This window comes from Desmodus rotundus, chromosome 1 (assembly GCF_022682495.2).
Source record: "Desmodus rotundus isolate HL8 chromosome 1, HLdesRot8A.1, whole genome shotgun sequence".
Taxonomy (NCBI): Eukaryota; Metazoa; Chordata; class Mammalia; order Chiroptera; family Phyllostomidae; genus Desmodus; species Desmodus rotundus.
In genome coordinates this window covers 204,937,320-204,965,006 of record NC_071387.1, presented here as the reverse complement: position 1 = coordinate 204,965,006, position 27,687 = coordinate 204,937,320, and the positions used below count along the sequence as shown (strand labels likewise).

General features: G+C 45.2%; 1 protein-coding gene across 4 annotated transcripts in view; it reads right to left on the bottom strand.

Annotated features, from left to right (window-relative positions):
* Positions 1-27,687, bottom strand: part of GHR (growth hormone receptor) — a 212,852-nt gene that overhangs the window by 37,188 nt on the left and 147,977 nt on the right. For all 4 annotated transcript variants that reach the window (XM_045186428.3, XM_053914604.2, XM_045186429.3 and 1 more), the window contains one exon: positions 19,571-19,636. In XM_045186428.3, coding sequence (XP_045042363.2) covers positions 19,571-19,636 — 66 coding nt within the window. The remainder of the gene's footprint in view (positions 1-19,570; positions 19,637-27,687) is intronic.

Sequence of the window (27,687 nt, the reverse complement as noted above, 5' to 3'; positions counted from 1 at the left end):
CATTTTTACAGGTTCTTCGTGGCTGATGTAACAGGTAAACATATACTGATATTACGGTGGTCTAATGAATCATGATGTAACAAACAAGTGGCTTAAAAAAGGTCATGTAAAGAAATCTCATATTTAAGGTGATTCCAATGTAAGCCCAGGTCAGCAGTAAGGAATGTTTGAGCTGACCCTTTCCTTGCTCCTAGAACAATAAGCTTTTGGCAAAGCTGATAGGAAGTTGACTTCCAAAATGGGAAGTTATCCTAAAGACTCTTTGAAATATAGATTGACACCAGCTGCAACTACTATTCATTTTTGAACCTCTAGCTTGGAGTACATTGTGCCCCTTTCAGATATGAGGCCGGGATGGTAATTACAACAATACATCGAAATAAATGCAACATAGGTCCCACCTTCAAACTGTGTTTCATAAACTGTGGACTTTTCATAAACGTTGGACATTAAATGGGGACCTCCCCTCCAACAAAAGAAGTCAACTTCTGCAAGGAGACTGCAGGAAGTATTTTGTTCTATCACACATTGAAATTAAAATATTTTATAAAATTGCTCAGCTCAACTTGATCAAGACTTTAAAATTTGTATTTTTGTATGTATTAGAATGAACAAAATATATCAGAGCATTGTACATTTATATAATTTACAAATGTAAACATGTACATTGTGTGTTCAAAAATGTTACTAATAATGGACATAAAATCCAAACTTTCATGGCCTATGGGCGAATCCCTTTACAAGATCAAAGTGTAAAATGAGGGAGGAGGGCACCAGTGCTACCACTTGGCTTCAATCCCAAATCCTCATTATTCAAACTCTGTTCGTTTCCTTCTACGTATTCTGATTTTATCCTTCCTCCTGAGGATCAACTTCTCAGGGACACATTTAGATCCACATACCCAGGGCACAGACCTGGGCTCCCTATCCTTTCATAACTCACTCTCCAAGTGCCTTCACCCTTAAAGGGTCACTCTGTTGGAAGCACGAGCCAAGGTGAAAGGAATATTAAAGTGGAGGCATTGGCCCATCAGATAAAATGCAATTATGTGCAAAGGAAGGACTCGGATGTTAGAGAAGAAAGGTACTACAGGGAAAGAGAAGTGTTTATTCCTATAATTAAATCCTTTCAAGTGAACACTCCTAAGCAAGAGTATTACTGAAAATGTGCTCACTGTTTTGAATTGTGTGGGAGAATGAGGAATGGCTTAAAAATAAAAGGTTGACGTAGGTCTGAAGAAAACAGCCTGGCATCTTGGAGAGGCCAAGGGGAGTTCTCCCCTCCCCCTAGGTCAGGGGTTTCCATGGCCCTGATGGTTGTCTTCTGTGTTGGTTCCCTTTTCTTTGCAGAGCTTGGCTGAGAGGCCATCATCAATGGTTGCGTGCACTCTACTTCAGACGGCACCGGCCCTTTCTATAGGCCCGTGTGTTCAGAGTGTGGTCCTGGGCTCTGCTCTGCCCACACCAGCACCACCTGGGAGCTGGACAGATCCAGTTTCCTGGGCTCCATCTGGGATGTACAAATCCAGTTCTCTGGGAGGGGCTTAGGAATCGCTGTTTTTGATTTCACTAGTGGATTGGTATGCTTTTGGGTCTCAGCTCTCAGGAAGAATGTGCTGTCTAGTTAACCAGAAAAGGAGAAGGGCAAGATCAGAGGTTCTCCTGCTGGCCTGAGGTCAATAGGGGCTCACATTGGAAAGACAATTATGAACTTCAGGAAGATGTAAGACAACTTCTGGTTCACAAAGGAAATCAGACATTCAAGTTGAATACATTTAAGGAGAGATCATAAATCTTCATCTTGAAAAGGACAACTTGCTTTGGGTCTTTTGGGACGTGGCTTTGCTTATGTGCGGAGCAGGGCAATGGGTCAGATTCCACTAACACCTCATAACTAGGTAATGGAAACACACACACTTAACGCTCTAGGCAACCACAGAAGACAGTGTTACCCCCATTTTGCAGATAGGGAATAAAAGACTCTAAAGAGGTTAAAGGTCTAATCTAAGTTCATTCTGCTGCTAAGAGGCAGAAGTAAGATTTGTACCAGATCTTTGAAAGCCACAACCAGGGCATTTTGAGCTGCCCTTCTGGTTCAAAAATTCAAGGTACCATTGGAGAACAGATGAGCGAAAAAGTAAAAGCACAGAGGAAATAGGAGAGAAGAGGGGAAGGCTGGTGTATCAGCCAAAAGGAAACATGCAAGCATTCCTTCTGAGCATTCAGTAGAACTATAGTAACTATAACCGAGGGGAGTAGAGGAATCTTTCTATACCGAAGATTTAGTGCTCTTGAAGCTGGAGGTCAGCAAACAGGAAATACTCATTTGGTTTGCTAGAACATAGAGTTCCCGTCTTCAGAGAAATTTTATAGGAGCGTCAGCAGTGACAAGTGCGCAGGTCAGCTGTTGCATTTCCCATCTTCCATGGATGTGGACTAATATCCCCCTGGAGCGATGGTTCAGCACTGATTTCAGAAGCAACAATTCTCAATTAGGAGCCAGAGCTGCCACTTCCTATAGCAACTGAGACTCCCTAGGGGGTGTCTCACTATGCTGTGATTATTAATGCAACTTTATTAATGGGCTGGAACGGGTCTTAACACAGAGCAGCATGGCTGTTGTCCACTGAGCCCACGGAACCGCATTACATTTGTTCCCATGCCCATGATGCAATCTCACAAGCTCAATTTTTCCCTCTGTTTCATCAGTGTTTTTTGATTAACGAGCCGGCACTGGCTGAACACACCGGGGTTTAGAACAAGACAGGGTGGCAGGGGCGTGTAGAAGGAGCTGAGGCTTTGCAGCCAGTGTGCCTGCCATGAGTTTGAATGCTTACTTGTTTCATTTTAGAAAAACCACATAATTTCTTGTAGTCTGAGTTTCCTCCAACTTTATAAAATAAGAATGGTAAGAATAATCTCACTCAATTACTGTGAGATAAACTCTAAAAAGTGCTTGTTGAATAAAACTTTATCAACTTTCACTCAGGAATTTTGGCTACCATAATTCACATACAAAAGTTAATATATTTATTGTAACAACAAGATCTAACACTTACTGGGTACTTTCTTCCACCAGGCCCTGTTCTCAAAGCTCTTGGTGTTTTATCTCATTCAGTTCTTTTAACAGGTAGTATGGCATGGGTGTGGCAGAATCCCTCGGTAAAGATGAGAAATCTTTGGCCTGGAGATGGGAAGTCCCATGTGTAGGAAGTTCTGTTTCAAAGCCCACACTCTCCGCATCTTTATAGCACTGCTTCCCTTTATTCTAGAGGAAGAGGTCTATGTCCGGAAGAAATGAAGAGGCAGCACAGCGCAGTGGTGATGAGGACAGGCTTGAGCCAGGATGCCTGGGCTGGAATCAGGCTCTGCTGTGTGTGCTTGGAGCAAGTCACTTACTCTCCCGGCCTTAGTCTCCTCGTCTGTTAAACAAGGATAACGGTACCAACCACACAGAATTAATGATCGGACTAATGATAGAAACTATGTAAGGGCTTAGACTAGGACATGGTGGACAGGATGTGAATACTATCATGATGATAAAGTACCTTCAGGTGGTAAGTCTGACGATGAATGTCTTCAACACTGGAAATGAGAACCACCTTTTCTTCTCGCTTCTTTCAATGATTATACAACTTCCTTACAATTCTGCATCAAATAACAAATTTGGAGTGTTTTATGAACTCACGTATCTGATTATGAAGGAACACAATCCATTTTGGCCTGTCTGTGATATGAGCAGTACTCTGACCTCGTTAGGTTGGTGAAACCACACAGTAAGAAAAGAAGAAATAAAAATACGGACTTTGAAAGTTGGCACCGAACAGACCAGAGACCCCACTGGCCACCCTGCCCCTCCACATGCAGACTGAACTTTTGTAAACTCACTCTGTCGAAGTGTCAGCACTTCTAAAGACCACGTTGAAGACCTACTTTTAAAGACTAAGTTTTATTTTTCAAGGTCAAAACCTCAAGTGCAGAATTGAAGTTTGAGAGTTGTCACAACTACCTAGGATACAACATCTAGCACTTTTGTTGCATTTGTTGGGTATAAGATATCAGAAGTGTACAGTATTTTACTTAATTCTCACAGCAGGGAGTTTACCCAGTTTTAATTTTGAAACCACAAATTTTGGCTTATGATTTGTAATTTTGATGTTGCATATCAGCACAGCTATACGAATCATCTAAAATAAAGTATCAACAAAAATAAACAACTGAATGATGCCCTCAAATAGTTTAATATTTACCTCATTTATAGAATTATAGATTTTAAAACAATGTCTTTTCTTTTGTACTTGTGTGGCTAATTTTTGACACTATTACAGATGTCCCCCATTTTCCACCCCTTTGCTCCACTCTACCTTGGCTAATTTTCTTAAACCAAGAGTTTAATTCAAGAGGGAGGAAAATATCCTACCGGGTTGAAAACCACATTTCAAAAATACTTGTACTGAGACATGAGGCTGAAGTTGAGAAGATAGCAGAAGTCTCACCACATGCAATCAGCTCATAGAACTTTTCTGTTTTAATAAAAAACTACCATCCATATTCTCAATTAATGTAATCAGCGTGGAAAAAATATCTGAGTGCACAAGTTTACGGCAGTGATGCACCAGGGGGCATCAGTGGAAGTGGAGGAGTGGAGAGAGGAGAGACTGAACATCTAAACAGCGTGTCTCTCTCCTTTCTCGTTGCTCTGGGATTACACTAGGATCCTGCTGAGACAGAAGCCCGTCTCTCAGTCCATGTGTGTCTTAGAACTAACTTGGGCCCCCGGTCGGTTCTTCGCAATTCCCTGCCCATAAAAGGCTGCCCTGCACTGAAGTTTCTGTTTCATTGTCAACACTGCGCAGGCCGTCCACTCAAAACCTATCCAGCCTTGAGAATCTGAGGTTCCCAACACCTCCGGTATTTGCAAGATGCTGGGAGGGCAGTGGAGAGGTTAGAGATATGGTTGAATAGAGACTGAAGGTTACTTGGGACCACGCTGTAATAAAGCAGACTTTTCCTTCCAGATGTGAACCAGGCACACCTCCTGGGAATGTGTGCACAGTGTGGCTTCTTTGGCATTCAGTCACAGAAACCCAAGCCTCGTCAACATGGGGAAAGTCTCCCAGAGTCATTCTCTTGGGGATTTTTAATACCCAAGCAGGACCCTTCCTATTAGGCTGGGAGAAACCAAGCAGACACTATTCCCATGATCCCTATTTGACAACTCTGCTTTCTTCCAGCAAGGTCCCCATAAAGCAGGTAAGTGGTAAGTCCAGCTTCTTCTAATGAGGATCTACAATCACGTAAAATCACCTTGGAGTTTATGCTTCGTGGCTACTTGCCCCCCTGAATCTACAATGCTTGGGAAGGTGCTCAAGACAAAGGCTCTGTGACCCACGTATTTGGGGAATCTGGTTCAGGGTCAAAGGTCAGGCACAATTACAGCAATGGTGTTTCACAGAGCAAGGCTTCCATACACTATATGTTATTATTGCGGTCACTAATCTCACAGATTTTATTTCAATTATCAGTACTTGATGTGATCACAAAGTAACAAAACATAATTTTAATCAGTATGCCAGCACTCATATATTTAAGTAACATCATTTTTAAAAGTGAGAAGGTTGAGAGGTTTTAAATAAATCCCAATAAAGTTGTGACTGCTCAAAAACTTGTTTTAAACTCTTCCTTGGGGATTATCTTCAGAGTTTAATTAATTCATGAGCCTCATAGGAATCTAAATCTTATTACTTTCAGTCCCAACCAGTCTAATTTCATAATACAGTGAAAACGTTTGCAGCAAATAACTTCATTATCTGGAAGTGGCTGGGGCTGGCATTTTCCTGCCCTTGCTTGCAAATGCCCCAGGCGACTGCAGACACTTGGGGAGCCAACATAACGGGAGTGTCACAGTGTCCCCGTTGCTCTCTGTAATACTATCCCCAGCAGTCAATTCAAATAGCCTCGTACAGGACTTTGAATAACATCGTGGTGTAAGGAAAACGGGGATAAAGGGCACGCAATAAATTGTAAGTCCTTCAGGTCTGGCGGCCGTAACTTCTTTCTTTCCAATCCCTGACCCCCTAAACCACCCTCTTCCTGGGCCACTCAAGATCTTTTCATGCCTGGAACAGGTGCTCAGTGAGTACTCCCCCTTCCCTAGGGGGTCGAAGATCGAAGCCTACCTTTCCAGTTGTTCCTCCCAACCGAAACCTCCATCTCTTAAAGCCAGGACCTCTGGTTTCTCCCCTGGATAGCTGGCTTACCACCACCGTGGACAGGAGTTTCAGAAGATTCTCCGTTTTCTCAACCTGTCACACTGCTTTAAAACAGTCAAACTGAGCCCTTGTATTGGGCTACATTATTTTCAAAATGTCTGCAGAAATCACCCCACTCCATGCCCAGGATCATGGTTTTTGGATTTAATTTTTTAACCAGCTCTGAGAAATCATTTCATCTCCTTTAGCTATGCTACATGCAGAGGCTGCTTATCCAGAGTGGGAACTAAGGCCCAGAGAGTAGGCAGTAATTTTCCAAATGTCTGTTTTCAAGAACCCTTTGAAGAGAACCAGCCTTTTTGGCTTTGCCTCTTAAATGGGGTTTTTATGGCTTCTGTATTACTTTGCAAATACCCAGGGCCCTTTAATAATTTCCTCTTTTGCTGAATATTTAACTTTGGTTTTCCCCCCAGATATATTAACTAAGGTCTTTGTTTATTTTAAGTCAATTATTGTTATTATGATTTTACAAATACTCCTGTTCCATTTATAAAAGTCCAAATTAGTACTCCTTTAAAAATATTCTAAAAGAACTCAGATCTTGGGTTTGGTATATTTATATACTTTTTCCTTGTGTTAATTAAATGTTAACGACTTCCTACACCACATATTTTCAGAGCTGGAGAGAGAGAGGAAGGAACTTAATCTCATGCTGAGTGGAAATTTTCATGCAAGCTTGTAACATAGGCAGTAGTTACCCTTGTCTACACATCAGCAGCTTCTTGAGCTCGGAGGTAAGTGACTTGTCCGAAGTCCCACAGCCAGGAAGCAGCAGTAAGTAAGCAGATTCCGCGCCTTGGAATTGCGGGCTCCTTGGAGTTGCATTTTTCAAATGTCCCTCTCATTTGAGGGACATTTTAGGAAAACCAGTTGCGCTCTCAGACAGAAAAGACTATCATTACTGATACCAGGAAGAGGAGATATTGGTCAGGGTTAAGAGACAATCTTAAGGGCGGCGGGTACTGCAGGATGTACAGTTGAGGGTGCCACAAAGTCAGGAAAGTGAAGACACCCCAAATCTGCAGGCAGCTTCTGTACCGCTGCTGGTCAGGTGCAGGAACTATTTATATTCATTTCTATTTCTCCTCCTCTTCCTTAATAATAAAAATAAAATTTCTACTACTACTATTATACATTAAGAACCATCACAGACCAAGGGAGTGGGGTAAGACAGGAAACCCCAGTTTTCTAATGTTATTAACAAAGGGAGGAGGTAAGAAGTCCCTGTTTTGAAACTGGGGATAAAGAGAAGAATAGGCTCTAAGAAAAGTCGAGAATAGAGATGAAATCAGAAACACAAACTACCTTCCCTTTCATTCTCCAAAACACATCCATGCACATCCACACACACCCTCACACCCCAGGCCCCGCTGGCCATGCCCCTCTTCAAACAGCGCGAGAGCCTGGTTTTGTCTGGAGCTTCTCAGCCAGCCTGTTTCCCTGCTGGGAGCAACCCCTAAAATCCTCTCCTTGGAGAAGAGACCTCAGACCTCCTTATAATTTACAGAGCCCTAGAACACTTGCAGGGTACCTGCGTATTTCTGTCACACCTCATCTCTGTGCAGGTGAGAGTGTAAACACAAATATCCCCATTTTTGAAGAGAAAGAACACAGGCTTCAAGGCATCCATAACTTTTACACGGTGGAGCAAGGCCAGGTTTCCTGACAATACTCTTTCTACTTTATATTTCTTGGTGCTAGAAATCTCTGGTCAATAAACAAAAAAAATTTTTTTAATTGAAATAAATTTTACACACAGTGAAAAGCACAGACCTGACTTGACATTTCAATGACTCGACACATGCACGCAGTGTCATCGGGTCCCGATCAAGAGAGAGGACACCGTGCTTTTAAATCTACGGTGCAGAGGATCTGGGACCAGTGGGCAAGTGTGAAACAAAGGAAGGGAAGCCATGTTCAGGGATATAAAGCTTTGGGAACTTGAAATACCTATGTAAGTTCCTTTTGCCAGGGAGGAAGAGGGGAAAACAAGCTAGAACACTGGTTTTTTTTTCCTAAGCTAGCTTCTTGTGACTGTATTCACTCATCCTTTACGCTGATGAGCTCCTCTGAGCTGCATTACGCATTCATGCAAGTCTCATAGGAACATATGAAAGGCATCAGCATTTCCCAACATTTTTACTTTGGCCCTGGATTTTATTACACTATTAATACCATACTACTGAGCTGTGGGTTGCAGTTAGCTAATTAGTCTTATTCATATTGAAAGAGGCCCTTAATCCCATTTTAAACTTTGCACAGTACATCTGAGTGTTTTCGACTTCGACGGTTCTCCACCATAATGTTATAATTATACTATCTTCTCATCAGCATCACCCACACACTATAATTACAGTCAAAGCCAAGGCTGTGTTTGTGGCGTACTAAAGAGGATGGAATTGTTTCATTTCCAGTGACTCATTTACCTTCTCTGGTACTAACAGACATTCGTGGTAATGGAAGAGCCGTGGTCTTACTACGCTTACCTGAACAACACTTTCAGATGCCAATAAACCAAAGAAAATCAAGCCCCCAAACCCCAATATGGGGAAGTATGGGAGGCATCATTCCCAGTCTGCTTCCCACAATGATTTGAAAATTTCAGCTGGGCCAGGTAATGGAGACTAGCATGCTGACGGCCACTATGGGGTCTCAGCGATGTCCTCGCTTGACCTGACATGCCGCAGGGCACCCCCAAGCATCTTGAGTCAGCTTGCAGCACTAACACCATGACCACACTTTCTGTGTAGGCTCTGAGCCTACAGGGTGATGACTCATCCGAGCACAGAGAACTCCTGTCCTGTAGGACCCTTCATTCCCTTAAGACAGAGTTCATTCATATCCACGGAGGGCCACTTCTAGGTGCCAGCCACGCTGCGAGGGACCAAGCAGACATCTCTGTTCCCACGGAACTGAACTCTCATGTAGGTTAGACCTGTGTTTTGCCTATTTACCTCACCCCGTCAGCTGAAGGCTGAAAGCCACTATTTTTCTTAACATATGGGCCTGAGCCCAGTCTGGCAAGGAGAGGAATGGGGGATGAGTGGATCCTGCTGGGGTCATGTGTGCTGGGTTCATCGCAATCAGCTACAAGAGAGCCCCTGACCGCTTGCCGCCATCGATGGGGCAGACACTCCATTTCCAGTGTGCCTCTCGCTTGCTTGCCCAAAGCCTCTGGCTTGAAATGTTTCACAAAACCTTGGCGTTCTTTGATTCCCCTGCCCCACGCAGTGTTAGTGGCAGCAGGACCACCCCCTTCCGCAAACTCATTCAGTGTCGAGTTAACCAGAACGCAATCAGTTTCTGGTTTTCCCACAGCAATTCTCTGACTAATGTGTTCTTCTAAGGGCTTTTCCGGCTTTTCAGAGCTACAGCTCTGGTCACTAGTAAGGCTAAAATCATGGGTTCCGCTGGGAATGTGAATTATCTTTATTTGGGGGTAGGGTTGCCCATGTATTCGTGAGGAATGACTCTGTTTATTATAGAATTTGCAAGTATACACAAAAACAAAGAGCCTGGTTTAATAAACTATTCCATGTTCCTCACCCATCTTCAACAAGTACCAGCATTTGACCAATCCTGTGTTCCTCCCCTACCTATGGTTTTCATCTTCTGCTTTCAACCACAACTACTTACTTATGTGTCTCTAATAAAAGAATACCAGTATCACACCTAACAAATTAATAATGATCCCTCATTACCATCTAATGCCCAGCCTGTGCTCGAATTTCCAAAACTATCTAAACGATGTCTTTTGACAATTTTTTTTTTGTTTTAATCAGAATGCAAACTACACCGCTATACTGTCTCTTCAGTCTGCTCAAAGGCAGGACATTTCCTCTCCTTTTTATTACATCAATTTTTTTGGTTGAAGATAATTTCCTTTAGTTTATTGCATTCTTAAAAAGTCATTTAAAATGTTCTTCTATCCCTGTTATTTCCTCTAAACTGGCAGTAAGACCTAGAGGCTTAATTTGATTTGGTTCACCTCTCATGGAAAGAGCCCATTATAGGGGCGCCGTGAACTCCCGAGTCAGGGATGTGTAATATCGTGTGACGATAAGATTGGTCTGGCCCAAAATGCTGTCAGCCCGATGCACCCGGAACCGAGTGAACGTAAATATTGTATCATTCATTGATGATCTTGCCTAAATCGATTACATCATCAGGGGTTCTAAAGTGGTGATTTTTCTAATTCTACCATTTCATCTGCATTTATTAGCTAGACTATGTCTATATAAAGGGAGAGGGGGAAGAAAGCAATTTTCCTTCACCAACTATTCAGTTACCCTGAAATGCAACTCACACAAAAAATGCAAGGCAATTGCTTGATTTTATCCTTTAATTATCCATTTTTTGAATAATGAGTAGATGCCCTAGTAACCTCCAAAGGTGACCATTTTTTAAAAAAGTATCATTGTGAACTCACTGATGAATCATGTTTTGATAGCCTTTTTAAGGGACTAGAATGACAAGAATAGAAATGATGAAATCATTTCTACATTTTTCATTTACTCTGGGCTGTTTTCAAAGAAAAAGCACATTGTGTAATCTTGGCTACCTTTCCCCATGTATTCCCTTTTTCTGTCTGCTCTATCACCAGTCTCCCTCTAGAACAATGGCTGGAGTCAAGACCAGACACTAGGTGGCATCTAAAACTCCGTGTCCTCACGCTCCTCCTCAGGAAACCCCTGTGGGTATTTGCGGAAGGCTCTGCTCAGACTCAGGGAGGATCAGCATAAACATCCAAATCTAAATGTGTGAACACTGGGAGATGCGCATGCCCGCAGCCCCAGCACAGCGGCAGCCTGTGCCCCTCCAAACACTAGGAGCCACGGAGGCTGTCACAGGTGACCCCTTGAAAAGGAGCTCCCCGGTGCACTGTTTTCAGAAGTCCTGTGATTCTTTTTCCTTTCTCGTGGATAGCCATCATGCACTCGAACACATTAAAGACTCCAAAAACGTGTCAGTCTATACCTATGAAAGAAATCCTACTGTTAAAAGAGTATAAGATCATGCCAAATGACTCATGCAGGCCGTCAATGTTCTAAAAGTTCACAGAAAAAGGCTTGGCACTGAGTTCAGTCCAGGAGGGGGAGAAGCTATTCTTTGGAAAAGTAGGAGGGTTTGTTTTGATGCTGTGCCTTTCAGCTATCTGTACAGCCTCATGTCTTCTACACCTCAGGGCAGTGTTTTTCAGGGGAAAGAGGGGGGAAAGGGAACAACTTTCTGCTAGGTGCCAAGCATGGTGATAATGATAAATGTTTTACCTGATGTTGCCCATAAGCATCCCCGAGGCAAGGCTGTGAAGCAACGAAGCCACCTCCTGGCTGCCCTCCTACTTGCCTACCACCCCTTCGGTGGGTGTCTATCTTTCTTGCCTGGTGCCCACGTCTCATCTCGGGCCAGCTAGAGTTGGGCAGGCCTGCCAGTCCCTCCCTTCCAGCGCCCCCGCTCTACCTCTAAAGGGACCACCCCACCTCTGGTCCACACTGATGTGCTAATAGCAGAACACAGAAGGAGGGTTCTCAGACAAGGGGCTTTTGGGCTACAACTTAATTTTTGCACCTTTTGAAGAGTTAGGTGACAATGAAAAGACACAGCCGTAACATTCAAATTTATTTTTGAAATCAGTTTTTCTCAACCTGGGCTGTGCAGGCATTCTCTGGAGCCTGTGAGAATTTGATTTCCTTAAAAAAATATATGATGAATATGAGATCTGCTATCCTAGATCCAGCATCCTTCCCGTCCTTCCAGAAAATAGAAATAAACTTCAACAGGAGATAAGCCTTGGTAAGCGGGGTGAGGGGGAGTGCAGGCGCTTCCAGCGGCCCAGGCTGCCATCACTGCTCATTCAGCAGGAGCAGTAGGAACAGTAGCAGCAGCAGCTAAAATAATAAAAAACATTTATTCCACTCCCAGTCATGCCCGGAAGTTTTCTGGGTGCCTGTCTGCTCCACACAATGCCCTTTGAGATAGATGTTGATATCCGCGTGTACAGATGGAGAGCTCGAAGCTCCTGGCGTGTTGGCAGGATGCAGGGTGCATACATATGACAATCGTGTGTCCAGCCCCCAGACTCCAAAGTCCTCAGCACACAGCGGGTGACTCCATCTGAAACCAGTGACAGCGTTTGTCATAACCACCCCTGTGTGATAGGAACAAACACGCCCAAGGCTTCGGTACGGCCTCCTGCCTTTTTTCCCCCTCAACTGCTCCTGAGACGAGGAAACAATTGTTACTCATCTGTGTTGGTCTTAGCGTTGGGGGTATGCCAACCTCAAACATGACGAAATCCATGCCAACGGCTCTCTCCCCAATTCCCTTCTGCTTGGCCCTCAAGTGATTCCAGATCTCAGTATGATATTCATCTCACAAATATTAAGCTCTCACAAATATTTTGTGCAAGACCCGCTGAAGTTATGAGAAAGGGAGCAGAGCATAGAAAGATGAGGGAGGCTCAGTCACTGCTTTCAAAAGAGCTCCCAGTCTGGAAAGGAAGACACTGTGTGCGCACAAGCCGTTCGCATTCAGGGCAGGAGAGGCACAACGTTAACGGCTTTGGAGTTCAGGGAAAGAAGAGTCAGCCCGAGTGTGGGTGCTCTCCAGGTGTCTCCCATTTCCTGGCAGGAGCTGCATGGTGACAGGTGCAGAGCCATATGAGCTGACGACGAAAGCCCAGGTGGCCTCACCTGCAAGGATTTGCTTTCACATTGATCCAAATTCGGAGAGGCCAAAAAGAAGAGTTAAAGGCTGCTCTCCCGTGACACACGAAGAGCCAAAAGATAACCTGTGGCCGTCAAGACAGGAACACTATTTGAGAATACCTCGGAGATTCACGAAGTCCGATTGTCTGAACTGCAATATCTGTTAGGAGGCTGTCAGGTCTCAAGGTCAGGAGCCTTTGACAGCACGCAATTTCCTAATCAGAGAGTCTTTGGTCTTTATTCTTTGGCATGAATGCAGTGTACGAAAGACATATAAATCTGCAAAGTGAAGCTCGCCCTCACACTGGGGCCCCATATTACTCTTCCTAAGATAATGTTATGTGATAATGATGAAGCATCTCAGTTCAGCTGCCCAAATTTACAGATGTCCAGCTTTCATCTGATGGAGTGCCTTTTAATAATAATAATAATAATAAAATACACTTGTCCACACTGATTAGAGATACTATCAATCTTATTTCACAGTACAGGAGTTTACTATGAAGTAAATTTGTAAAGTGAATCCTGTATTCTCATGAATGTCAGTGACCAAACTGAAGATAATTTCCTACAGGAGACTAAAAGACCATAACTGATATAAACATGATGAGTAGTTCCCTAAACTAGCTTATTACAGAAATAATCTTTTCCCCATTTATAATGGGTTTTCTTAAAGGGCCAGAGAGTAAGTATCTTAAACTTGCAGAGCCATAGTCGATGTTGCAGCTGCTCAACTCTGCCATGGCAGCCCCTCGTCTCAATAATTGTTGACCTTCCAAAAAATTAGCTTATTTTGTATCATCTATTGTGAATTACATGCAAATTGATTTCCTATAAATAATATATTTTAAAAAGCCCTTTGGAAGTTGTAGAACCTCTTTTCTGAGTGATAAATTCTTTATTTAATAATTATCACTTCTTGAGTGACTAATTATTTCTGGCTGAAATATATGTTATCTCAGATATGTGCCATGCAGTCCACTATTACTTAAACTACTATTTCATGGTGTCTATGTTTGATTTCCATAAATCATTTTTAAAAAGATTTTATTTATTTATTTTTAGAGAGAGGGGGAGGGAGGGAGAGAGGGAGAGAAACACTGATGTGCAAGAGATACATGGATCAGTTGCCTATCACATACCCTCAACTGGGCACCTGATCCACAACCCAGGCATGTGCCCTGATTGGGAATCGAACCAGCAACCTTTCGGTTTGCAGGTCAGCCCTCAATCCACTGAGCCACACAAGCCAGGGCTGATTTCCATATATTGTTTTATAAATGTGATGCATAGTCTACTTTCTCAGGATGTAGATGAATTTGTATTAAGTTCAGGGCACACTTGAGTTTAAGAGAACGTGGCTTGGGCACACACTATCTGAAGAAGCTGTTCATCATCACAAGGAGCTGGGGTGACAAAGACCCTTCTGGAATGATAGATTCAGGGTCCTCTCCTTGAGGCTTCTGTGTCCAGAAGCCAGAACTCTCTCACGGGCAGTGGTTACAGCCTTGGTTTTGAAGCTGTTGAGCTCAGCGACCAGTCAGAAGGCTGCGGGCTAGAAGAACTCAAAGGTCACGACAACTCTGGGAGGCCTTGACTTCCAAGAGTCACTAGACGTTTGTCCACCACCCACTGAGGTCACCCAGGGTGAAGGAATGTTTGCCTTGGATCTCATCCTTGACAACTGTGTGTCACGCTTTGGAAGAGAAACCAAACCAGGAATTGGTATACAGAGAACACAAAGGCCTCTGGAATTTTCAGGGAGATGTTTGATCATCCTTCTCAGACTTGAAAAAAAATTTAATTACACCTAAGAGCAAGGCTTTTAGAGGCCTATGCCCACAGAGTTCTAACTATTTTCTCACTGTTCGGGTTGCAGGAGAAAGAGAAGACCTTCACATATGTTTATAACCAGAAAGGACCAGAAGGTAGTGGAGGAGGCTGACCTTGAACTGTGTGCTCACTTCCAGTTGCAGAGGCTTCACTCGCACTGGCCTGAGCCCACCCAGAGAAGATCAGGCCCCTCGTCAATGAAGTAAGTGGTTAGCGTCTACTTACCTCTAACCAGGGCTCAGCAAATTGCTGGGAGCTGAAGGAGGAGCTAAAACCTAACAATTATCTTACAAAGAATCCTTATCTTCCAACCATCACATGGGAAGGCAAGGCAGCCTATGAGAAAGCACTAACACTGTGAAGCCTGGCAGGCATTCTCTGGAGGTTTTAGGCTGGGAAAATGTGTCTGCCAAGTCCATATTTTAAGATAACTCAATATTGTTGCTTGAAGTATCAATAATATGCATTATCTACACTTGACTTTGCAAGCTCTGCACTGACGGGTATCTACTTTATTCTCTTGTGGGTCAGCTGAGAGACCCCGGAAAGCTGCTTTCTCTGTACCTCCGCTTCTTCCCGTCTAAAGTGCAAAATTCTACCTGCCGGCCTCCTACTTCAGAGAAGTGTGGAAGAGGGGTACGCAGGATCTGTAGGATGCTCGGCATTATCTGGAGATTAGCTGTTCGTGAGTCAGAAAGGGCTACCGCTAGTTTGGGTGCGAGAGAGAGCCAACATAAACACTCTTCCCTTAAAAGGGACGGTAATCATCTGTGCTTACTTACTGAATCATTGGCTGAATTGTTTATAAACAGTGGACTGTCCAGAATTCAATGTCAGCTTCAGTGTCAGAACCCAAAGTCAGCGCGGCTCTCTGATGCATGTCAAAGCTCAAGTTCTCTGCAACAAATAAATGCCGTACGTTCCCTCTACAGTGCCACCCCTGAACACACACGCTTCTCTTGTGTTGTGCTTATTTTAGCTGTACTGTCAGCTAACGGAATCCTCGGGGTTGAAAATGTCTGATGAAAAAGAATGCTCACAGCTGAGCAGGTCCTTTGGCTCTTGTGGAGGCAATGGTAGGTCCCAGGCAGGAGTGGGCAACTGAAGCACCAAGAGGACACTACAGGGACGACACACAGATGTCCTGTGCCATGTCCCAAGACTAGACTGTGACGCCAGAGCCATGACCTGAAGTGAAGGTTCTGTGGACTGCCTTCGGGAAAGACCGTATTTATAGTAACAGACAAGAGAAGTTTCTCCTCCTGTTTATCTTTACCCCTCTCTTTCATACAGGACAGCTGGAGGGTACAGAGGCACTCGTGGCAGCCAAAGAGTGCTTAAGATAGTAGGGAAAACGAGGCTTCTGGGTTTTTTTTTTGCATTTTTTTGGTATGTGTGCAAAATCCAACGACTATTCACTAAGCACCTGGCATGGACCAGGCACTGTGGGCTACAAGGGTGTGTAAGGTACAGCCCCTATCCTAAGAGAGAGCACAGTCTGTTAAGAAGGAATAGAAAGCACACTAAAGTCTCCATTAGGTTGAAACAAATGGCATGCGATATTAAGATCCAAAATAGAGTCAAGGATGGGAAATTTCCCATTCATTTCTCATACTTGTTGGACTAAAATAAGGGCCTTAAGAGAAGACAATAAATACCACAGGACCAGACACTACTCTCATTACTTTAAATATATCACACTTGTAATTCTCACCATAACTTTATGAATTAGGTACTATTAGCATCTCTATTTTAGCAATGAGGAAGCAAAACGGAGCAGCACCAAGGTACAGAGAGGTTATGAAACTCAGATAAGATCGCGCAGGAGTACACGGTAGATCTGGGACATGAACCAAGCTGTCTCGCTCCAGAGCCTGTGTTCTGCTAGAGCTGTGTAGTACTCTCCCACCTTGGGAAGGAGGAAGAAAGGGTTACGGAGATCCCAGGATGAAAGTATGCATTTTTGGAGGGAACTAGAAAAAGCTTTATGGATAAAGTGGTATTCAAATGATGCCTCAAAGACAAAATCCGAGAAGGATTTTTCCCGACCAGGAGACAAGAAGAGGGAATTTCTGGTGAAGGAGCAGTTATGAATGGCTATAACAAAGCAGGGAGGCGGGGCACAGACATGGGGATGCAGGGTACACAAGCGAGATGAGGCTAGAAAAGCACGTGGGGTCCATGCAGTGGACTTCCCTGAAAGCCAGCAAGAGGAGTTTCTCCATAATTTAGAAAACACAGGCGAACTACAGAAGATGATCGGGCAGAAGTATCGCTGGATCACAGGCAGAGAGCAGAACGGCTTGGAACAGGGAGAATGGGCAGTCGGGAAGAAAAATTAGGAGGTTAGGACAGGAGTCCAGCTAAGAAAGTACAATAAGAACCCAACAAGCACGAGGATGGTCACTATAACAAATGTTTGTTTCATAGCAGTATTTTTTATTGAAAAGTAACACGATTCTGAAGTTGTTTGTGCACTTATAAAAACTGGCTGTGTCCATCTAATATGGTACCTTTTGGGATCCTTTCAAAACCTAACTCTGACCTCAGTCGTTGATATTTATGTTCACAATAGGTGTTTTCATAAAATCTTGTGCTAGTATGTGATCCAAATGAAACCTTCATTTTTCTCTGATTGAGGTGGAAATGCCATTGATCACAAAGCTCACACTTTCATATCGATATGCGATAAATTCCATGAAAAGGAATGACTTTACATAAGGAGAAATAAAATTATTGGCAAACACAAGGCACATGGAGCCTGAGGTGTTTGCCTTCCTCAGAAATACTAAGAATGTTTTGCTTTTCTCTAGAAGACTCTAGCCATCCCCATCACTCTCCTCAGCAGCAAAGCAGCAGCTCTCTTTGGGGGGAGTTTGTGCCGTTACTTTTTAGAGCATGACAAACACGCCTGTACGTCTCTTTCAGCTGAAACTCCCTCAGGATCCTTCTTATCCTCACACAGCTTACCCATGTGTGTGGGCTGAAAAATCCTCATGGGACGTTTAAAAATAGCACATTCTTTCCAGAAAATATTTCTTAAGAATTGACTCTGGGAGCTCGAGGGTCTGTCGCATCTCAGTGAGGTGCTCAAATGGGCAAGGCAGCCGTGTGCCACACATGGGCCTTGGGGAAGGCACCCACAGATGCGGACACGTATGTGGTTGCGTTACTTTGCCCACTCAGCCCTGGGACAGAGGGCGGGTGATGCTAGATGAGAAGGACACAATTCCTCCTTGGGTAGGGAGGTCAGAGTCTGTGTGATATACCACACGTGAAAGATAATTAAGTAATTAGTTTTTGCTTATCACAAATATAGAAAATCCACACCTGCTGAATGGTGGGAGGGGATTTCTTCACCATGTCTGCCCTACCCACAGGCTGTAGTTTGACAAGGCTCGAGGCTGGAGCTCCTCGGAGCTCTGAGGTGACAAAGACGATGGCTGGGGGATGTCCCACTGCTGCTTTGGGGGAACTGAAGGGCTGGGTGTTACTCCTGTGCGTGACAGGGCTCCAGTGCGGGCCGGAGCACACACCATTTGTAAGACGCTCTCCACGGGTTCCTTTGCATTTCCTTACAGAACGTAGTGGCAAGGCACACTGTCTGCTGAGTGAAGAATGTGGAATATACCCTGGGGTAACCCAAACATGACCAAATAGCCCCCCTTCCCAGCCCCTCACATAGACCAGGCGCAGATTAACTTGTCGGGTGCTCTAGGACAGGAGGGCCACAGAGGCTGTGGTCTGGAACGACTGGCAGGCAAGTGGATTCCGTTTGTGACAAACAGGTCCAACCATTCCTTGGGGTCACATCCAAGGAAATGGTTTACATTTCCTATTAGAAACTTACTCTGCAATTTCGTCACAAAATCCCAATAATGGTTTCCCAACACCAGAATTACCAACAAAACAGCAGTGGGTTAAACTTAATCAGGTGCGCTGTCTTCCCTTCCTTTATCACTTTATCAGAAAAGGTGGACACCAGCATGTACTTCAACTACTCAATAAGTCCATCCCTGGAGCCTAATTAAAGGGACCTACTGTGTGATTGGGATGTTTTTTAGTTTATGTGGGGGATTTAGAAGAAGCATAAAATGTGGGCTTTGCCTTAAAGCCCAACACAAGGAATTAGTTCACACAATCGCACACAACACACTGAGTTCTGCGCCTGGTAGTAACACGCACAGTAAAACGTCACGAGGTAAATGCTATCATGAACAATGGAGAAAGGTCCGTGGAAGGTGGCCCACAGAGCTGACGTTCGAGTTCAGTCTTGGGCGGGGAGGAAGGGCTTGTCAGAGGACAGGAAGGGGATGAGCAAAGGCATTTTAAGGACAAGAAGTAGCTCACACGAAGGCAGAATTCTGGAGCATATGGCGTAACTGTCGATGTGATGGCCAGGGAAAGAAATATTTCAAAATAACAATGACGATATAACACAGGATTTGTAAACAGAGGCAGGCTCCTAAATTTCATAAACTAATGGTTGGTTCACAATAAATTATTGCATCTTTTCTCCCCTTCTCGTTAACTTGGCCTTATTTAACTAACCTCTATGGACAAGCCAATGGGAGAAATCAAGCATCAGCCTTGCAGAGAACCTGAAAAAGAATCTTTCAGTTTGCCTGTGTAGCTCCAACCTGTCACTCATCCACCCAGTTACTTTATCACAAATACAACAGAGAAACAACAGTAGCTTAAAATGCAGTAAGCATAGACAGCATCGCGGAAGGTGGGGGAAGGGACGGAAATGCTTACTTGTCCCTAGGCCTGGGTGAACTCTTTGTAGACTCTGGGACGCTCTGTTAAGGAGAGCAGGTATGGCTGGAAGAGAAAGAGAAGAAAACCATTAGTCATCCCTGTAAACACGGTCTGCTGTGGTCTCCCCTTCAAATGACATCTCCCCTTCAAGTGGCAAAAGGTGGCTTCGGCCAAGCTCACAATGGCTGCCCACCTCTAAAAAAACCCCCTCATGAATATCAGAGCAAATGGAACCATTCTGATCTTAGTCACCTCCACTGTCATCCTAGACGCAGACAGGAACAAAGAAAAAAATGTCTCCCTATGTCATCTGAGTCCTGACTTGAGTCTTGCTTATGAAAAATAAGAACACCGATTCTTAGTTTTTAAAAAATTTCCTTAAAATTTTTTTTTTTTTTAGCAATAACCGTGTGAGCAGTCCAGGGAGAGGGGAAGGAATGGGGGGAAGTGAAGTGCTGGACAAGAGAGATGCAGAACTTTATGATGTGGGAGGGGCAGTGAGTCAGCTATTACATAAGCAGTTGTAATTTTATTGATACCAGGATCAGGTTGCACCGAAAACAGGAAGAACGGAAAATGTGCAGGGTAGTTGTCACTGAACTGCTGAACTGGGTTGCTTTGCAGGCGTCCCAGCTACAAAAGTTTGCAACTTATCTGGGGAAGAAGGGGGATTCTCCAGGATTCCCCACCTCAACTCATGTCATCTACGGGTTATGCTTAGAGAGCAGTGTGGTCCAGGCCCACCGCAAACACTGAGCGTGACCTCGCAGCGGTGAGAAAAATGTGCTTTTGGTCCTCAGCAGAAACCAGCAGTAAACTTAGCATTTCTTAGCAACAATGCTAAGAAATTTTCTCTAACATGGAAAAAGGAAGAAGAAGTAAAGGAAGATGTGTGGGCAGTGAGCAAACCCGCTCCCATCTCCCTGAATTTCTCAGTTGGGAGAAACTTGCCCACCTGCCCTGATCCACGTTTCCATGTGTTTTTCCACAACCCCGCCCCCCCCCCCCGCCCACCTAGCTAAATGGTCCTGGAATCCATAATATAGAACCTTAAACACTACAGAATTCTAACCCTTGTAAGTGTTTTCAGTCTGAGCACATCAGTAAGAGTTTGTTTCCAAGTAAAGTTAAGCTTTGTGGGCTTGGGTGAATTAATATTTTAAATTCTATAGGACTCAGTTCTGAAAATGTTTCGTCTTTATTCTCCCTTGAATTTTTACCATTAGCATCATCTGTAGAAGCTCATTTACTCCCAAATGCAATAATGAATCATGACGGAAAGATAATAAACTATGCCTTGATTTGAACGTGAGCAGAAAGGAAAATTGCATTCTAGGACAACCCCTCCAGCCCACTTACTGCCCGGATATCCTAATTCTTTAGCATTGCCATTATGTAGAACCCATCTACCACCCCCAGCTTCTTGCTAAAACCGGAGAAAGCTATTTTATTACCCCTTGCCCTAAGTCGGGCCCTGAAACATAAAGCAGTTTTGGCTGAGGTTTGGCAGCTGTAAAGAACTTCCAGCCGTGAACGACCTGAGTCACTGAAAACTGTGCACACCTCGAGAAAGTTTCGGCAGCTCAAAGGCAGAGGACAATCGAGTCGATCATGGTGTGGCACACAATCCCATGTGTCATGTGGGTCAAAATTAGCCAGCAAGTTTGTCTCAATTTTCAGCTTGAAATCGAGCAGGGGGACAGTTGCCAGGCTAGGCTCAGCAGCTCAGCTGACACGCTTCTCCAGGAGGGTGACTGAGTGGAATGTGGGGGTCAGTTAGAAGGTCCTGGGGGAGTGTGCAGAGCCAGACCTTGGGCCTGGAAAAGCTTGGGGAGCACTGGCCACTCAGCTCCTCCCGAACCGGGAGTTTGCTTTCCTTGCAGACAGACATCTGTGCTTTCCCCTTCCTGGTGTCAGTGTTTGGTAACATTTTCATGAAGCAAACATTCTCACTCAGCTAACACCCTCCACAGTATGTGATGAATCACGACATAAAAGGACCAGCTGACTTCCTGGGGAGGACCACGGACCCAGGCCAGAGCCGAGAGGCCACTGGTTACCAAAGCGAAGCACAATAAACAGAATCGTGCCACCTTTGCAGTGGAGGTGTCACACGCAGTCGTTTGCTCTGATTAGTGTCAAAGCTGTCCTCAGTGTCTAGAAATGCAGAGCAGCGACAGTGAGGGGAAACGAATCACGGGTGGCAACAAGCAGGGAATCATGACTCCCAGAGAGTTGTAGAGGGTTTTTTAGAAAGTGTATTTTATTCATTATGCTATTACAGTTTTCCCAATGTTTCCCTGTTCATCCGCCTCTGCCCTGCACACCCAACTCTCCATGAACCACCCCCACCCCCGCACTTGGTTCAGGTCCATGGATTGTACATATATGTTCTTTGGCTTCTCTGTTTCCCATACTATTCTGAACTTCTTCCTGTCTATTTTATGCCTACCAATTATGCTTCTTATTCCCTGTACCTTCCCCCCCATTCTTCCCCACCCCCTCCCCGCACTGAACACCCTCCATGTCATCTCCATTTCTCTGATTTCGCAGAAGAAACCTTACAGGCAAGAAGGGGCTGGAAAGAAGTATTTGAAGTCATGAAAGGCAGGGGCCTGCATCCAAGATTGCTCTATCCAGCAAAGCTATCATTTAGAATGGAAGGGCAGGTAAAGTACTTTCCAGACAAGGTCAAGTTAAAGGAGTTCATCATTACTAAGCCCTTATTATATAAAATGTTAAAGGGACTCACCTAAGAAATAGAAGATCAAAAACTATGAACAGTAAAATGACAACAAACTCATAACTATCAACAACTGACTCTAAAAAGTGAAAACAAAAGCTAAGCAAACATGCAGAGGGGTTTTTAAATGCTGGTGTTATAAAATGAGGGGGCCACAGCCCCTGGCCTCAGTGAGCCCAGTTTCTGCACAGCGATCCTTAAAGGAAGGAGTGGTCAGCCACGCAGCAGCCCTTCCCAAGTTTGGACAAGCTTCCTGGGGAGGGTGACCCCTAGCGATGGGTGCTGAACTTGAGATAAACAGGCAACGACAAGGGAGAGGAAGGGGACCCGGGGCCAAGGCTACCCTGCACAAAGGCAAGGCAGCCTGGGACACAAGGAGCTCTGATCTGTTGGGAATGGCTGGAGTACCACTGCTCTGGGATGTGCTGATGGGGAGAAGTCAGGGGCACACTGGGGACGGTCTTTTCACCCTGCAAACAGGAGAACAGCTGCTTTGCGTGCCCTGAGAGGAGCGCCTCAGGTTGGACCTGCCCAAGAACAGGGATCTGAGAGTGGAATTCATTGTAACCTAACCTTTCTTATGTACGTCCAGCCTTATCCTCAACTTCCTGACTATAGCATATACCTGGACCTTGGTTTGGGGACAGCAACAGTATCTACGTGTAAGGTTTAAACCAGTTAGGACATGCAGGATACTCGGTATACAAAACAGTAAGTGTTTAGTAAATGCTAGAGTGTTACCATTGTTATTATTAGTGTCCTGTTGTTATGGTAGCTGCTACCCTGATATGGTGTCAGAATTTGGCACATTTTTCCCCACGGAGCATTTGAAAGTGTCTTTACACTAGACTTTGTGCACTTAGGACTTTGCACATATGAGGACAGGATGCTGTCCTAAGCCCAGCATGACCCCACTACCCGTGCAGGCCACACGCAGGCAGTGGGACTCCGGGGTATAGGTGGCATAGGGGGTGAAAATCTACCTATGTCAGACATGTAGCCTGGGACTCCGTCAGCTGCGATTCCTGGGAGTTAAGGAATTCTCTGCTGCATCAGTGAGGAGCCAGAGTGGGGAACCCGCCTTCTGGCCCACATCAAGCCTGACTGCCTGCGCAGCAAGGCCATTCAGAACCCCGCCCCCCACCTGCCTGCCCTGCCCCACTCTGCCTGGACAGGGTGTGAGCCCAAGGCAGTGTGCAAGGCACTGTGCACAGGGCAACTCTTTTACAGGATGACGGGAGGTAGGTCAACGGCCTCACAGGACCTCTGCCCCTGAGGGGGCACGGATCACAGTCAGCTATTGTTATTACTGTTAGTTTAGGCCCGGAGGACGTGTCAGCTGGCAAGAAATCTCTCTTTGAAGACATCCTCTGACCGTGGCAATCATTTTGCAATGTGTACATATGTCAAATCATTACATTGTACACAGAATGTTTTATGTCAGTAAAGCTGGGGGGTGGGGTTTCCCCTGGAAGGTTTCCTTCCTCCTCGGGCAGAGTCGCTGTCCTCTGCCAGCAGTCCCAGGACGGCTCTGACAGGTCTGCTGCCATGGCTTATTTGCCCGTGTCGGGGATGCACCGTGGGCTCCCTGTGTCCCAGGCACAGCTACTTTAATCTCTGGAACATCTCTTAGGAGCATAGGACATGGGACCTAGTAAAATACTAAAGTTTGCTAACTAAGTGAGGCAGATGAAGGTGAACTGAAAGTGTTTTAAACATCGGCTTTGGGTCCTGGCCAGGTAGCTCCACTGGTCGGAGCATCGTCCTAATGTGCCGAGGTTGTGGGTTACACCTCCAACAGGAACACACACAAGAATCAACCAATCAGTGCCTCAATAAGTGGAACAATAAATCTATGTTTCTCTCTCTCTTTTCCCACCTTCCTCTCTTTCTAAAATCAATTTAAAAATTTAAAAAAACATACTGGCTTTGGGGCTAAAAGGTAATCAAATAACAGTTTCTTCTCAGCAAATTGTGTCTCTCCTTGGATATCACAATTTTGCTTGACTCCTTTTCCTGTCTTTTTGAAGTTTGTTTATCCTTGACCATATTCCAGAAATTTCTCCTGCTTGGATTTCAACCTCTAAAACTCTTCCCAGGCCCACCTTTGCCTTTCCGTCCTTCCTCCCTGCTGGACTACAGCCACTATCACCAACGAGTTTTCAGTTTAAAGCACTTATCTGCCTCCAACCTGACCCTGAAATAAGGGTCCAGTTCACGCTCCCTGTGTGGTCACAGTAATGCCATGTCCCAGGCTGTCCTGCTGCCTCGGAAGGGGCTGGCTGATGGCGTGTCAGAAAATGCGTGTGACGTGTTAATACCTCACATTTGCTGTGCACTCAAAATGCCCCCAGGCACTGTACTGAGCACATTCTTCTGGGCTTTCCCGATTCATCCTCCCAGAAACATTCTGAAGTGGGTATTACCATTAGCTCCATTTTAGGGTGGGGGGACCCGAGGCCCAGACTGGTTAACTGACTTTCTAATGCTACCCACTAACTACCCTGCAGAGGCCACGTTTGAACTGGAGTCCGGTTCTGACTCCACCTGCCCTCCCGCTTCCCACACTTGCCTGACCGGCAGACCTACTGTGGCGTTTGTTCCACATACGGATTCCAGGCCCTCTCCCAGGTCTACAGAACTGGAATCCCCATGGCCTTAGCCGATCTGCATGTGGGCAAGGCCCTGGGAAGCTGTACCTTACCTTGCAGCCCCATCCCCTAGCCAGGTGAGCTTTACGACACGACATGCCTGGGAAATTCTTCACTACATTCTACTTCCTTGCTCAGCTCCGAGTCACTGTGCAACTTAAGGGTCCACTTCTCGGGCTGCCCTGCTCTGGGCCTGCAGCTGGCACTCGGCACAGCTGAGCACTGACTGATTTACTTGAATGCGTGGGCCTTCTGGGAAGTCATATTGATAGCGCTGGGCTGCTGAGGCTTTGGGCAGAAATGCCCTGCAGGGGCTCATCATGAGGAACCAGGTAAGACTCATGACCCCCTGGCAGCCAGGCCTCCTCCTGGACTCTGTCCTCAAGTAATTTCATACGGCAGTCATCGTCTTGGCCACGGCCACCTTGGCACACCCCGCCCTGGACCCAAGGGCAAGGACGATTCAAAGCCAGAGTTTCCTTTCCTCGTGGCTCCCTGGATTCCATTCCCAACGGCAGTTTCTCCTGAACGAAAGCTTATTATCGCGTACTTATCACGGCTCTTGGCAGCTCTGAAGAAGCCTGGGTAATCTGAACAGAAAATCTTTGGGCCTTTCAGACAGACGGCATCCCCTCCCCAGGGCACCACGAAGGAGCCTGTTCCTCCTGTACTTGAACAGTCAATCCGAAAGCAAATGCCATGAGGTAATTTAAACAAACAGACCACAAGGGAACCATGAAATGAGGGTTGGTGGTTCCAGACACCTTTGGCTGCTAAAAGAAGCTGCTTTACAAACAATATACAGAAATTTTGGAAGAGAAACCAGCATCACAAGAAAGAAAGAAGAAAGAAATAAATAAAGAAAGAAAGAAGAAATAGAAAGAGAAAAAAAGGAAATAAGAGCACGTGTGAAATAAACCCGTAGCCGTGTTTGTTGTGAATGTATCTTGGGAATGGCTGGGCCCAAGGTAACAAGAATCAATGTGGAATGAGAAAGCAGCCTCCTTTCTCATGGGGCTGCCTCTGGCTTAGTGGGACGAATGTGGAAGTTTCCCAATAACTGAAAGCTTCACATAATCTCTTCTTGTCTGGTAGTGGTCTCTTTGGGGAGTTTTTTTTTTTTTTTTTTTTTACAAAAAATCCTCCTGACACAAGTTTATTATACATGTACTGCGGACATCTGCTCGCAATTAAAGACTGGTCCCGGGGCCCGGCTTTGCAAATGTAGCCCTTTGATAGGCTGGTCAAAGGTGCAGCGACCTAAGGAGAACACATTGGTGGTGGGTTTCGTGGGGTTTTTTGGGGGTGTTTTTTTGAGTACTAAAAGGAGGAGCTAATTATGAATGCTGGGTCTCCGCTGGCCTGCATCTTCCTTCCACAGAGCTTCCCAGCAACTCCTCCAGCTTTCCCTTCCAATTACCACAGGAACAGTGAAACCCTGCCTAGTGAGCAGTCCCGAAACTGCTTTTCATTACAGAGAGGAACAGAGATGTCGACGCTGGGCAATGGGCAGTAAGCCAGTGCTCTGTGCCATGTGCTAGCGGCCGCCCAAAAGAACCACAGCTGTGCTAAGAGCAGCAACCAGAATCACAGGGCGGCTGAGCGGACGTGGGTACTAGGTCGGCCAGTCAGGAGCCCAGGACCAAGACTGGAAAACAGAGTACTCGAAGTTCAGGCTGACATGTGGGGAAGACAGAAAGGTCTCTTCCCTTACAATGCTGTCTTAGATGTTTTCAATATCTGTGAATTCATTCACTAAAGCAATAGTCAGATTGATTTAACAGTCCCAAGCTCAGAGGGTGACTCACAGACAGTATGCTGGGAGCTGGCACCTCTTTCCAACTCTGCGTTCAGTGGCCTGATGCCATTAACTTCAAAGCAGCCATGGTGGGAATATTTACACCGTTGCAATTGACAAATGCTACAAATCAAGGCTCTCCCAAGTGGAAGCCTGTGCAAATTCCACGCCCCCGCCTTTGCGATCAGTCGGAGTGTCTTCTCCTCCATGGAGAAATCCCTCTCTCCAGTCTTCATGCTTTCATGGCCTTTTGTTCTTAATACCTGGGCCACGGCACACAGGACTCCTTGCCTAGCACCTTAGCTACCTGACTTACCAATGAAGACAAACTTGAAGTTTGAAGACAAGAACCATGTTTCATTCTCCTCCGGGTCCACCAAGAATCAGCTCAGTATCCCAGACACAGTGACTGGTAAAGACATAGCCCTAAAATGGCTGACCACCTCACTCGGAAGTCTTGCAAGAAGAGTTGCGGGGCATCATGCTTTTACTTATTATTTTGAATTCATCATTTTGTGGCCTTTTGACTCTCCACTTGCACAGAAGAAGATTCTACATACAGCACATCATTAGATTCGATGACAAGCGTTCTCCTGGGACCCTGAATGCTCAAACGTGAGGCAAAGTCAGCATATTTTAATGCATTCTCATGGCAGTTAAAAAGTGTTTGGTGGAGGAGAGAAATAATGAAAATAAGATTGTTTCATTTCCTCACTTCCCTTCCTACCACCTGATGGGTGCACTTGCCTGGTTCTGGCCACAGCAGAGAGCCACTCTGTCGATGTCGAGGACCACGATGCTTGCTGCCTGTTTACTAGGCTGTGCAGCTGGTAGTGGACTTGTAAGTCCCGCGAATTGGTTGTTTTGGCAAATTCACGAATCCTCTTGCGGAGTCCAGGCAGTGTTTCAGAAGCAGAGCATG